At 43.8% G+C, this 14,319-nt stretch overlaps 1 protein-coding gene across 1 annotated transcript in view; it reads left to right on the plus strand.

Annotated features, from left to right (window-relative positions):
- Positions 1-9,486: 9,486 nt before the first annotated feature.
- APCDD1 (APC down-regulated 1) overlaps positions 9,487-14,319 on the plus strand; it is a 78,941-nt gene continuing 74,108 nt past the window's right edge. The window contains exon 1 of the mRNA XM_082258519.1: positions 9,487-9,575. Within this exon, the coding sequence (XP_082114645.1) occupies positions 9,518-9,575 (58 nt within the window). The 5' untranslated portion in view covers positions 9,487-9,517. The remainder of the gene's footprint in view (positions 9,576-14,319) is intronic.

Genomic DNA, 14,319 nt, shown 5'->3' on the forward strand with positions numbered 1-14,319 from the left:
GGAGTTACCAGTGACATTACTACAGTAATCAGTGCTATACATATGCACTGTTACTGTAAAATGACACTGGTAGTGAAGGAGTTAACTTTTTTTGAGAGGGAGGGGTGGTGTGTGTCCCTAGGGGCGTGATTCTTACTGTGATTGGCTGTGGCTTGAGGTGTAGGAACAGTGATCAACGGTCCTACATAGTAGAACCGTATGATCACTGTTCTTACACAGGGGAGAATGACAGGCGGCTTGTTTACATTAGCCGCCTGAATTTCTCCCGCTGTCACGGACGATCGCGAGTGCCCGGCGGACATCGAGTCCGCCGGCACACGCGCGGGGGGGTCCGTGACCGAGCTGGAGCGCACCTCCGGCGGCGCGCACTCGCTCCCCAGAGCCTCACAGGCTAGTGACATACCATACGTCACTTTGCCTGTGAGGGGCTGACCGCCGCAGTATATGTACTTGCGGCAGTCGGCAAGTGGTTAAGAAAGCAGTTTAAGAATATTGAGCTTTGTGACATTGTACATTATCCTGCTGGAAGTAGCCATCAGAAGATGGGTACACTGTAGACATAAATGGGAGGATGGACAAGGTAAGCAACAATACTCAGGTAGGCCGTGGCATTTAAACAATGCTCAACTGGTACTAAAAGGGCCAAAGTGTGGCAAAAAAATATTCCCCACACCATTACACCTCCACAAGCAGCCTGAACGAATACAGAATGACACTTAGCGAAGAACATCTGTATAAATTAGCAGAAGGCGATTACATATTTCTTGTTAGTACATAGGATACAAGGAAATGTGAATACATCACCATGTTCTTTAAATGGTGGTTACTGTCTTACCTCCTAAATTCCTTTACATAACACATATGTACTGTTCACATCAAGAGTTTGGCCAGTCAATGTCCTATATTTGTTAAATCCTACATCAAAGATAAAGTGCCTGACCCATAAAATGATTCCTCCCCTGCTGCAGAGAGAAAGGGAACGTACCGCTCCCATTTATGCATTTTTAGAACACAAGAACAGAAGAAACTGATTACTGTAGTATGGAGTGCAGAATGACACTTAGCAAAGAACATGTGTATTAAAATACAAGGGTGGTCTTAAAGGTCAGTAGGTAGAAATAATGCTGAACAGATTTCTTCAGTGGAGAATCACCTAAAGCTATGGCATAAGGTTTGCATATGGTATGACATTAGAGACTCAAACACAAAGCAAGATGAAAATTCACTTAACTATTTTAGTACATTTGTGTGCAGGACATGCCATGTTTACATAAATAAGCTGAATGCAAATCAGTGTTGCTTTTTGCACATGCAGGCATATTTAATAGGCATTGCAAAAAGTAAGGATAACGTGATGAACTATAGGAGCCAAAGAAATTTCAGTTACCATAAGTGTGAAAAAAATGATATGCGAATGGTTGTTAAAATTACTTTAGGGTACAGATCTTTGCACATTGTTTCATGTCTTATTTAAATAAAATTATAATATACTTTAAAATAGTAACCATTTTAAGTTTACACTTTATACCAGAAAGTATATTTTGTACTTTTATAGCAATTTATATTTTAAATCAGAACTCCAGGCAAAATAAAGAAGATAAAATGAATAGTTAAACGAATAAACAACAAAACTAGTTTTAGCTGCAATATTCACCTTTACTCCACATTTCCCCCCCCCCCCCGGCCCCTTTGGTTCTGGTATGGATTATAAGGGAACCCCATGCCATAATTTAAAAAAAAAAAAGGCATGCCCCCCCCCCAAATGGGAGGAACCCCATGCCTGAAGCCACAACTATCTATCAGTGCAGCAGCCATCATGTGTTCCCACCAGACTGCTGCGGGTAGTGCAGAACTTAGAAAAACTTTTTTGTGTTTCTACTCTGTCCTGACTGGTCACATGTGTTACACAACCCTGATGCCTGCATTCTGTGTGTTACACAACTGCAAACTCTGTGCAACGCTTCTGACCCCTGCACACTGTGCGTTACTCTCCCCTGATCCCTGCACTTTATAATCTCCTGACCATGGTACCCTGTGTGTGTTACATTCCTGGCCGCTGCTTCCTCTGCGTAACACTTCTGACCCCTGCACATTGTGCCTTACTCTACCCTGACCCCTACACTCTGTGCATTACACACCCCTGACTCCTGTACTCTGTGCATTACATACTCCTGACCCCTGCACTCTCAGGTTTACGTAATCCTGACCTCTGCACTCTGTGTGTTACACACCACTGAACCCTGCACTCTGTGCATTACATACTTCAGACCCCTGCACCCTCTGTTTTATGTAATCCTGACCCTGCAGTCTGTGCGTTACACACCACTGACCCCTGCACTCTGTATGCTGTACACTTCTGCACTATATACACTATGCTTTACATTACATACTCCTGACCCCTGCACTCTCGGGTTTACGTAATCCTGACCTCTGCACTCTGTGTGTTACACACCACTGACCCCTGCACTCTGTGCATTACATACTTCAGACCCCTGCACTCTCTGTTTTACATAATCCTGACCCATGCAGTCTGTGCATTACACACCACTGACCCCTGCACTCTGTGTGCTGTACACTTCTGCACTATATACACTATGCTTTACATTACGTACTCCTGACCAATGCACTTTTATGCTATATTGTACATTATATATTCCTGACCAAAGTATTCATTCATTCAATATTTTCTTGTTGCTAAGTAGTCGCTGACTATTTTAATGAAGTTCCTATGTAAGAAAGGCTCAGAAAAAGTTTTAGCTCTATTTCCACTGTGCAGAAAAAAAACATATGAAATTTATAAGTTTTGCTTTATAAAATTATTTGTTTTATAAAAATTATTGTTCTGAGATTTTTACATGTCTGATGGGTACAATGACATCCATTCGATTACATATGTACTGTATAAAGAGACATTTAGAGCTCAAATACATCTTTGTGGTACTTTAAGGCACGCATGCTAACAAGTACTGTTATGTGGTAACATGCGCCACCTTAGACCAGCCCAAGGCACAGCAGAAATGATGTATGCAAAATTTCTGGCAGCCCACAGCACTGTAGCACACTTTAGTGCGCTGCAAAACAGGTTCGTTAGCAAGGAACATCAGGGTGATTTCAGAATGAATGGCACTGCATTGCATCAGTGCATGCAACATTACATGTAGCTCATATTAAACCATTAAAATGTATTTTCAAAAATCATTTATTACCTTTTCTTCGAGTATTTTCTTTTTATTGTTTGTACGTAAACCTTTTACATTTGTGTTTCGATCGACGTTTATAGTACCAAAAAATACTATGATTTTAGTACCTTTATAAAAGGGACTAATCACAGAATATAATTTGTAGCTTACTCTAAGTCTGCATGCACACTTACAAATTTGCCGCGACTCTGCCCAGGTGTGAATGACAAATCACAGAACGCACATTTTGGATGCCATTCATTTGAATGGCACCTAAAATCGCAACCCGCATTGCATGAAGCTTGCCGCCCAAAAAAAAGTTAAGGAGTTTCTTTTGGGCGACAAGCTTCACTCAATGCAGTTTGATGCGATTTATCGTACAATTGTTGGCAAAACCGCACTATAATTTTAGGTGTCTTTCAAATTAATGGCATCTCAAATGTAAAATCATTAAAGGTCTGTAGGGTGGTGGCCAAACAGGACTGAGCTTCATTGAGTGATGGATTGCAGGGAAAGAAAATCCATCACTTCCCTTAGTAAAAGCATCACACAAAGTACACATAAAACACTGACTAGGCAAACATTTAACCCTTTGTTCACCCTAGATGTTTAAGACCTTCCCAGTCAGTGTCATTAGTACAGTGACAGTGCATATTTTTAGCACTGATCACTGTATTAGTGTCACTGGTTCCCACAAAGTGTAAAAAGTGTCAGTTGGTGTTAGATTGTCAGCCGTAATATCGCAGTCCTGCTATAAGTCAATGATCGCCACCATTACTAGTATGAAATAAATAAATGAATACAAATTCCAATATATATCCCATAGCTTGTAGCTATAACTTTTGCGCAAACCAATTAATATATGCTTATTGGATTTTTTTTTTTTACTAAAAATATGTAGCAGGATACATATTGGCCTACATTTATAAAGAAATTTGATTTTTTTTTTTTTTTTTTATATCTGTTTTATAGCAAAAAGTAAAAAAAAAAATATATATATATATATATATATATATATATATATATATATATATATATATATATATTTTTTTTTTTTTTTTTTTTCAAAATTTTTGGCCTTTTTTTGTTTTGTAACAAAAAAATAAAAAACTCAGAGGTGATCAAATACCACCAAGAGAAAGCTCTATTTGTGGGGGGAAAAATGGAAAACATTTTATTTGGGTACATCATCGTACAACCGTGTAATTGTCAGTTAAAATAACACAGTGCCATTTCACAAAAAAATGGCCTGGTCATGAAGGGGGGTAAATCTTCCAGAGGTCAAGTGGATATAGTGATAACTTGTCCTCCAATGCCCCCACCTGCAGAGCATGAATATGTGGGTTAGCACAAAACTAGGGGTTCAATGGCCAGAGGAAAGAGGCCCAGAGACAGGGGGCAGCCCCGTCTTGTGTTCCTATAAAGAGTTAGGCTGCGTTCACATATGTGCAAATTGGATGCAGGTTTCCTTGAATTCGCATGACAGGTGAGTGTCACCGGCTCTCAATGGAACCAGTTCACACGTCTGGGGCAGGTGCGGAGCAAATTGCAAAAGGGTCCTGTGCATGTTTGGTCAGGTTCAGGTGCAAATTCAGGCAAAAATCCAGACCTGAATCACACCTGAACCAGTGAACAGACACGCGCCAGACCCCAGGCACGAACCCGGCCTAAAGGAGGTAGACAACCCTTAATACTTTTTTAATTCTTTGATTCCCTTCTCTGAGCATTTTTTAAGTGTCTTAAATTTGTGTTTGTTTTTGTAGCATTGAATTAGTTGTTCAGGGAAAAAGGGGGGCACATTTAGCAACCGTCCTTTCCGTAAATAAGTGGTCTCTGGATTGTATAAGTCACTTTGAGGGCTGTCCAAACCATGGCTCTCAGGCTCTCACCCTCCCCATGCAGCAGTGTCTTTTGGATTGCATAAGTAACATTTAGGGTTGTCTTAGCCTTAGCACCAATCATTCCCTAAGGCTCCACGTACACGGGACGTTGTAAATGGCCGTTTAGGAGCAGTTGGGTGTTTTTTTCAGAAGCCCCTGAACCCACCTGCATGTTATCTTATCTGTCCATGTACACATGGTCGTTTACAGTCATTTGCAGGCTGTTGAGTTCAGGGACTTTTTTGGAACGCAATTATTTGCGTTCGAACGTGTGTTTCCAGGCGTTTTTCCATTTTAAAGGGAAATGATTTTTTTTACCTCTAGGAACGGTTTTAAACGCAAACGCCCACTAAACGCCCGCTAAACGCGGGTGCAAACGCAACACAACGGACGTTTTAAACGTCCTAGAAAAAAAAAAATTCCAGCATTCAAGAGACTTTTACTAGCGTCCCGTGTACATGGAGCCTTACTGTAGTGTCTTCTGTATAGTATAAATCACATTGAGGGCTATCCTTGTCTTGGTTTCTGTGCAGCACAGTGTCTTCTGGACAGTATTAGTCACATTGAACTCAGTTTACTCTGGTACGACCTGGAAGTCGTTGCGGCTTACAGTTAAGCCCCATACACACGTACCGATTGTCGGCCGTAAATATTCGGCCGACGACCGATCAGCCGATTGTAGGCTTGTTAGTATGATGCTTCCGACAGCCGACAGCGCATTTTTGGCCTAACAGAATCTGTCGTGCAGGCATTAAAATTTTTGTTGGCCAACACGAGAACAGCCGATTGTTCGGCAGGCAGTACAGATTTCGAGCAGATTAGCAAGACTGGGCATGCTCAGAAAAGAAAAAAGACAAGGAAAGTTAACCATCACATGACATCACTTCTGCAGTCGGCTGTTGTTGGCCGACAAAATTTGTGTGCAGTCTTTTGCAGTTTTCAACAGACACGACAGCCCTGGACAAAAGACGGCCGATCGTTCGGCCAACATTCGGTACGTGTGTACGGGGCTTTAGAGGCACAAGTCTGATAGAACTTGCCTTGAAGTAGTAGAGGAACCTTTTCTGAAGTCAGAGGGAATTCAGTAGTGCTAATTAAGACAGCTCTCATTGACTAACATGGGATTTCACATATCATGCTTGGGGTCTCACTAGTTGGATATCAAGTCGCAGCAGTGTGAATCGAGCCTGGGGGCTGTCCCAACTTTGGTATGCATTCTCTTAGTCTGTGTTCACACTGGGGGCGGCTTCAAAGTTGCCCGACTCTGAAGCTGTCCGTGCAGTGCAACTTCAGCGGGGCTTGCAAACGACTTCTCTAATAGAAGTCAATGCAAGTCGCCCCCAAAGTAGTGCAGGAACCTTTTTTCTAAGTCGGAGCGACTTGAGTTGCTCCTATTAGAACGGTTCCATTGCACTGAATGGAGCCTAACTCGTCAGGCAGCTAAGTCGCCTGACAAGTTGCCCCAGTGTGAACCCAGGCTAATACAGAAGTGTCTTCTAAATGGGAGGGCTGTCCCAGCCTTGGTATCTGTCCTCGTGATATAGTATATCTTCAGGATGGTATGCATTGGGATGGGTACTATGCTTGGTACCCTTCTCCCCCATCCAGCAGTGTCTTCTGGATGGTTAATGTTCCATTTATGCCTGTCCTAGCCTTGTTACCCACCCTCCCCATTCATCAGTGTCTTCTGGATGGTATAAGTCGCATTTAGAGGTGTCCTTTTCTTAGTACCCATCTACTCCATACAGCACAGCGTCTTCTGGATGGTATGTCACATTTAGTGCTATGCCAGCATTGGTCCCTTACATACAGCACATTGTTTACTAGATGGTTTAGGTGACATTAAGGACTATCCCAGCCTTTGTCCCCTTCATACAGCACAATGTTTCCTGTATGGTATAGGGGACATTGAGGGCTATCTCAGCCTTGGTCCACTCCATACAGCACAGTTTTTCCTGGAAGGTATAGGTGACACTGACGACTATCCCAGCCTTGGTCCTCTCCATACAGCACAGTATCTCCCGGATGATACAGATGAAATTGAGGATTATGCCAGCCCTGCTCCCCTTCATACAGCACAGTGTCTCCTGGATAGTATAGATGACATTGAGTACTATCCCAGCCTTGGTCCTTCCATACCGCACAGTGTCTCCTGGATGGTATAGATGGCATGAGGACTATCCCAGCCTTGGTCCCCTCCATACAGCACAGTGTCTCTTGTATGGTATAGATGACATTGTGGACTATCCCAGCCTTGGTTCCCTCCATAGAGCACAGTGTCTCCTGGATGGTATAGATGACATTGGAGACTATCCCAGCCTTGGTCCCTCCATAGAGCACAGTGTCTGCTGGATGGTATAGATGACACTGAGGACTATCCCAGCCTTGGTCCCTCCATAAAGCACAGTGTCTCCTGTATGGTATAGATGACATTGAGGACTATCCCAGCCTTGGTCCCTCCATACAGCACAGTGTCTCCTGGATGGTATAGGTGACATTGAGGACTATCCCAGCCTTGGTCCCTCCATACAGCACAGTGTCTCTTGTATGGTATAGGTGACATTGAGGACTATCCCAGCCTTGATCCCTCCATGCAGCACAGTGTCTCTTGTATGTTATAGGTGACATTGAGGACTATCCCATCCTTGGTCCCTCCATACAGCACAGTGTCTCCTGGATGGTATAGGTGGCATTGAGAATGGCATAGGTGACATTGAGGACTACCCCAGCTTTGGTCCCTCCATACAGCACAGTGTCTTCTGTATGGTATAGATGACATTGAGGACTATCCCAGCCTTGGTCCCTCCATACAGCACAGTGTCTCCTGGATGGTATAGATGACATTGAGGACTATCCCAGCCTTGTTCCCTCCATACAGCACAGTGTCTCCTGGATGGTATAGATGACATTGAGGACTATCCCAGCCTTGGTCCCTCTATACAGCACAGTGTCTCTTGTATGGTATAGATGACATTGAGGACTATCCCAGCCTTGGTCCCTCTATACAGCACAGTGTCTCTTGTATGGTATAGATGACATTGAGGACTATCCCAGCCTTGGTCCCTCTATACAGCACAGTGTCTCTTGGATGGTATAGATGACATTGAGGACTATCCCAGCCTTGTTCCCTCCATACAGCACAGTGTCTCCTGGATGGTATAGATGACATTGAGGACTATCCCAGCCTTGGTCCCTCTATACAGCACAGTGTCTCTTGTATGGTATAGATGACATTGAGGACTATCCCAGCCTTGGTCCCTCTATACAGCACAGTGTCTCTTGGATGGTATAGATGACATTGAGGACTATCCCAGCCTTGGTCCCTCCATACAGCACAGTGTCTCCTGGATGGTATAGGTGACATTGAGGACTATCCCAGCCTTGGTCCCTCCATACAGCACAGTGTCTCTTGTATGGTATAGGTGACATTGAGGACTATCCCAGCCTTGATCCCTCCATGCAGCACAGTGTCTCTTGTATGTTATAGGTGACATTGAGGACTATCCCATCCTTGGTCCCTCCATACAGCACAGTGTCTCCTGGATGGTATAGGTGGCATTGAGAATGGCATAGGTGACATTGAGGACTACCCCAGCTTTGGTCCCTCCATACAGCACAGTGTCTTCTGTATGGTATAGATGACATTGAGGACTATCCCAGCCTTGGTCCCTCCATACAGCACAGTGTCTCCTGGATGGTATAGATGACATTGAGGACTATCCCAGCCTTGTTCCCTCCATACAGCACAGTGTCTCCTGGATGGTATAGATGACATTGAGGACTATCCCAGCCTTGGTCCCTCTATACAGCACAGTGTCTCTTGTATGGTATAGATGACATTGAGGACTATCCCAGCCTTGGTCCCTCTATACAGCACAGTGTCTCTTGGATGGTATAGATGACATTGAGGACTATCCCAGCCTTGTTCCCTCCATACAGCACAGTGTCTCCTGGATGGTATAGATGACATTGAGGACTATCCCAGCCTTGGTCCCTCTATACAGCACAGTGTCTCTTGTATGGTATAGATGACATTGAGGACTATCCCAGCCTTGGTCCCTCTATACAGCACAGTGTCTCTTGGATGGTATAGATGACATTGAGGACTATCCCAGCCTTGGTCCCTCCATACAGCACAGTGTCTCCTGGATGGTATAGATGACATTGATATCCCAGCCTTGGTCCCCCATAGATGATGGTGATAGAGCAGAGTGAGAAGATGTATAGCAAGCAGTAGCTGGGTCCTGATTGCAGAGCAGGATGGAGCAGATCCCTCCTCCCCCACACGCCCCTCTGTTTATAATGCAGAGAATAGATCCGGGCTCTGCCAGTATTCTGTAGACAAGGACGGTGAGCCGGGGCTTGCAGTCTGCTGATCGCTGTACAGGACGATCGGCCTGATCTGGATTATAGTGCACATCGTGTGTGGATTGTATCGGGGGAGGATTACTGGATCTGATGGAGATGTCCTGCCCGGGGCTCAGATCTGTCCTGCTGACAGTGATCATCGTCTCCGGTATGTGTCCTGTCCTCATAGAACCTCATAGAGGAATAGGGGGGTCAGTCATCTCAGTTTTGGGCTGGATCCCCCCTTAGTATCTGATGTCTAACAAGAACTGTCACAGCACCTTCTCCTAGAAAACACAGCTGCTCTCATCTGCCTTGCAGTCTCACTCCTCTTGCTGCACATAAAATAAAGGGAGGATGAAGCTTGTAATGGCCAGGGCAGATGAGTGGACCTGTGATCCTATGTGTGATCTTGTCCCTTCAGCTCCTGGCCTATGGTGAGTTAGGAAGACATGTGGACTGACCCTTTAAATTGTTTTGTATTTGCTGACTTTTTGATGCATTGTATCATGTTGTTTGTAATCATCTTATCCAGTGATATAAACAACTTTGTACTACTGAACTAACTTTTTAGAAAAAAACAAACAAACAGGGCCCATTCTTATTTATTTATTTCAGGTACTTATATAGCGCTGTCAATTTACGCAGCGCTTTACATATACATTGCACATTCACATCAGTCCCTGCCCTCAAGGAGCTTACAATCTAAGGTCCCTAAGTCACATTCTTATTATATTATATGTGTATAACTGGTGTGCATGAGGCTGCCCATATATTACACAATTCTTTTGTACGATTTTCCATTAGTTTTACCAAAACCATATAATATGAGGTCAGACCTAAACACTTTCAATTTGTATGCAATCTGGCAGGCCCTTGCACTACAGAGTTGAAGGTAAATCTGAAAGAAATTGAATGAGAAAATTGTATAATGTATGGCCGGCTTAACGCTGGCTGCACTGATGTGCATTGTGTACAGACATCACCTTGCTTTACTTTAGAAAAAAAAAAACATTATTAAAACTTCTTAATGCTATTGTTGTGGTGCCCATAGGTGTGCGCACAGGGTGTGCCAGGTGTGCCTGGGCACACCCTAATCACCTCATGTCCATTAACATTATCACTTTTTGTGGCGGCAGGAAGATGGGAAAAATATCTCTTTTATTGGCTCTGCCATAAGAGAAGTCTTTACGCACTTCCCTTTTAATGTGCCGGCAAGGAGATAAATATGCTGGGGTCATATATATGTAGACACACACAAACACCTGTGTTTCAGCTTTGGGGTGAACACCCTTATTCAATAGGCTGTGAAAACCTATGGCGGTGCCTCACGGTGCGCTGTAATGCACCGTGCAAAAATGTAACATGTCCTACTTTTTTAGTGCACACCAACACAGCGTGAATGAAACCAATAGGACACAATGAATTGCCTTCTTCTTATGTTCGTTGGGCAATGCTTTTTTGGTGTGAATGGGCCCTTAGTAAGGAAGGACCATTGCTTTGAAATGTATGTGCCGAAAATTAGGAGCTCATTTACTTCTTTGCAGTGCATTAACGCATATTTTGTTGCGTGTTAACGTGCGTTGTGTTAAGGCAGCCCATTTATAATGAAATGGGCAGCTAATGCACCCGAACATGTATAAAATCGCACATTATTATTATTTATTTATTATTATTATACAGGATTTATATAGCGCCAACAGTTTGCGCAGCGCTTTACAATTTGAGGGAAGACAATACAGTTACAATACAATTCAATACAGGAGGAACTAGAGGGCCTTGCTCGTTAGAGCTTACAATCTAGAAGGGAGGGTAAAGTGAAACAAAAGGCAATAACCGTAGGGGATGGGTTGATGGAGAAAATGGAGGTACATTTATTAGGGGCTGGTAGGATAGGCTTCTTTGAAAAGGAGGGTTTTCAGAGATCACCTAAAAGCTAATAGAGTGGGAGATAATCGCACAGATAAGGGTAAGGAGTTCCATAGGATTGGAGAGGCTCTGGAAAAGTCCTGGAGGCGGGCATGGGAGGAGGTGACGAGGGGGCTAGAGAGCAGTAGGTTTTGAGAGATGATCAAACCAGACGTGTCTGTGCACTACAACACAGGTGCATTGCCTCGGATCATTTACAATGAATGACACTGCGATACGGCAATGCATGTTACGCACATTACCACGTGTTGCAGTAACGTATGCTGGAACACAAGTGTTACTGCAATGCTAAAGTCTGAATCCAGCCTTAGGGCCTATTCACACCTAACATAGTGGAATGCAGTTGGCTGCATTTTTAACTGCATTCCAACTGTATAGACAGTCCAAAATCAAGGTAATCCTATGGGCATAGGTCACATTATAGCAGTCAAAAAAAGTAGAGCATGCTGCATTTTTCAACAACGCGAACATGCAAAGAAGAATGCAAATGCATGCAAACGCATGACAGTTCACATAGAAGTCCAGGGAAAGAAAGAAGAAGGAACTGACCTCACAAGACAAATGCAGATAGAATAACATACGTCAACTGCATGTAAATGCACATAAAATTGCACATCAAATCCATGCATATGTGCAAGGAAAAAATGTGCAGTAGATGTGTAGTTTCTAGTGTGGAATTGTCTATTAGGTATCACATTTTTTGTGTTGCTGAACGGGGGTGCCTTTCTATGGCCGATTTCACACAGCTACACTGCTGTCTGACCACAGCTCGGATGCAGCGCAGCGTACCAGCAGTTTTCATGGGGGTTACCCATAGTTTTTGCATAGACCTCTATTATGTCCTGCGTTTTTGTCACATTTTTCTGGAAACTCAACAAAAGTTCAGCATGGTGCATTTTTAGTGTGCTTTCAGATAACGCACCAAAAAACGCAGGACAGAATAGAAGTCTTTGGGAAACCGTGGGTAACCCACACAAACTGCAGGCAGACTGGGCTGCACGACAGCCACCGCCAAACCAAAGTGCACCAGTGTGAAATGTACCTATGGCTAGGCTCACACTAGCCTGCATGGTAAAACGCAGGGAGCTGTGTGATACGCATTTTAGACGTTTTCAGTTTTGCTTTTCCGGTAACAGGCTGGGGGCTGCGGTGCTTGCTCTCCCATCTCCATAAACTTACAAGTTTGCCCAGCGTTTGTGCAGTGATCCTTTATATTACCTGGACCGTCTAGTGTCTGTAGGCACCTTACTAGCCAAGTGTTGTAGATCCTGTGTGATAAGTGCCTTCTTTATAGAGTTGGTATATGAGACTTTTTCATTTACCTTCATGCAGATTTGTGATGGATCACACGGAGAGGAAATAATGATTCAAGAACTGTATTATTCTGTGTAGGCCACTTTTATGATCAGACAAAATACTTGCAATTTGGCGAATTGACCTGGTTTTTGATTCTATATACCAGGGTTTCTCAACCAGGGTTCCTCCTGAGGTTGCTAGGGGTTCCTTGAGCAATGGGCAATTTCTGCCTCTCAGACAAGTTTCCAATGACACCATTGTTCCCTTTAGCGATCTGTAAGGGGGTAATTCTTCCCAATTATGACAAGAGTAAGGAGCATTCTTCCCACTGACTGTCACTAATGCGTCATGAGTTGTAGATTTTTAGTTTTTAGCAGGGGTTCCCAGAGACCAGAAATTTATTTCAAGGGTTCCTCTGAGTTGAAAAGGTTGGGAAAGGCTTCCTTATACTCTTTAGCATGGGTGTTAATAAATACATGTTGTCATTGTCAGCTTCTAAGGAATTCAAGAGACAGTCAGTAAATGAGGGTCCTTGCACATGGGACCTTCTTGGTGCAGTGCTCGTCCTGGCTGTTTCGAGTTACCAGGAGAACCAGATGCAGCACCCACTGCTTGCAGCCTGTCAAAGTCTGTGGCTGGATAGGGCTGAACACTGTGCTGAGTGGTACTGTTTAGGGCCCTATGTGTTCAGGAATGAAGGCCCACAAGACAGGTCTTCTGCGCTCCAAACCTTTGACCTTGAACACATAGGGCTTTAAACATGAGTACCACTAATTTAATGTTGAAAAATGTAAAGTAATGCACTTGGGTGCCAGAAACCAGAAAGCAAGCTACTCACTAGGGGGGGGACCTCTGGGTGAGTCTAGGATGGAAAAGGACCTGGGGGTACTGGAAGACAACAGGCTTGGCAGTGGCATGCAATGCTAAGCCGCTGCAAGCAAAGCCAACAGAATACTGGGATGTATAAAAAGGGGATTCACTCCAGAAATAAAGAGATTATTCTCCCACTCTACAAGATTCTGATCCAGCCACACCTGGAGTATGCTGTCCAGTTCTGGGCACCGGTCCTCAGGAAGGATGTACTGGAACTGGAAAGAGTCCAGAGAAGGGCAACAAAAATAATTAGGGGAATGGAGGGCATCAGCTATGAGGAAAGACTACAAGCACTGAACTTATTCTCTCTGGAGAAGAGACGACTGAGGGGGGATATGATATCAATGTACAAATACTGTACTGGCGACCCTAGCATAAGGAACAAACTATTCAGAGAAAGGAGATACAATAAGACACGTGGCCACTCACTAAAACTAGAGGAAAGGCGGTTTAACCTTAAAATACGTAGGGGGTTCTTCACTGTAAGAGCAGTAAGGATGTGGAATTCTCTTCCACAAGCAGTCGTATCAGCAGGGAGCATCAATAGTTTCAAAAAACTATTAGATGGGCACCTTAAAGACCACAACATACAGGGGTATACAATGTACAACATACAGGGGTATACAATGTACAACATACAGGGGTATACAATGTACAGTTAACAGCAAACACACGCGCACATCATAGGTGGAACTAGATGGACGGATGTCTTTTTTCGACCTCACTAACTATGTAACTATATAACTAAGGAACAGCATGTCCACCCACAATCTGCCATAGACGTTGACTGGCTGCAAGCAGCATGCTGGACGCTG

Source organism: Pelophylax lessonae (genome assembly GCF_965119305.1).
Source record: "Pelophylax lessonae genome assembly, chromosome: 5".
NCBI classification, from domain to species: Eukaryota; Metazoa; Chordata; class Amphibia; order Anura; family Ranidae; genus Pelophylax; species Pelophylax lessonae.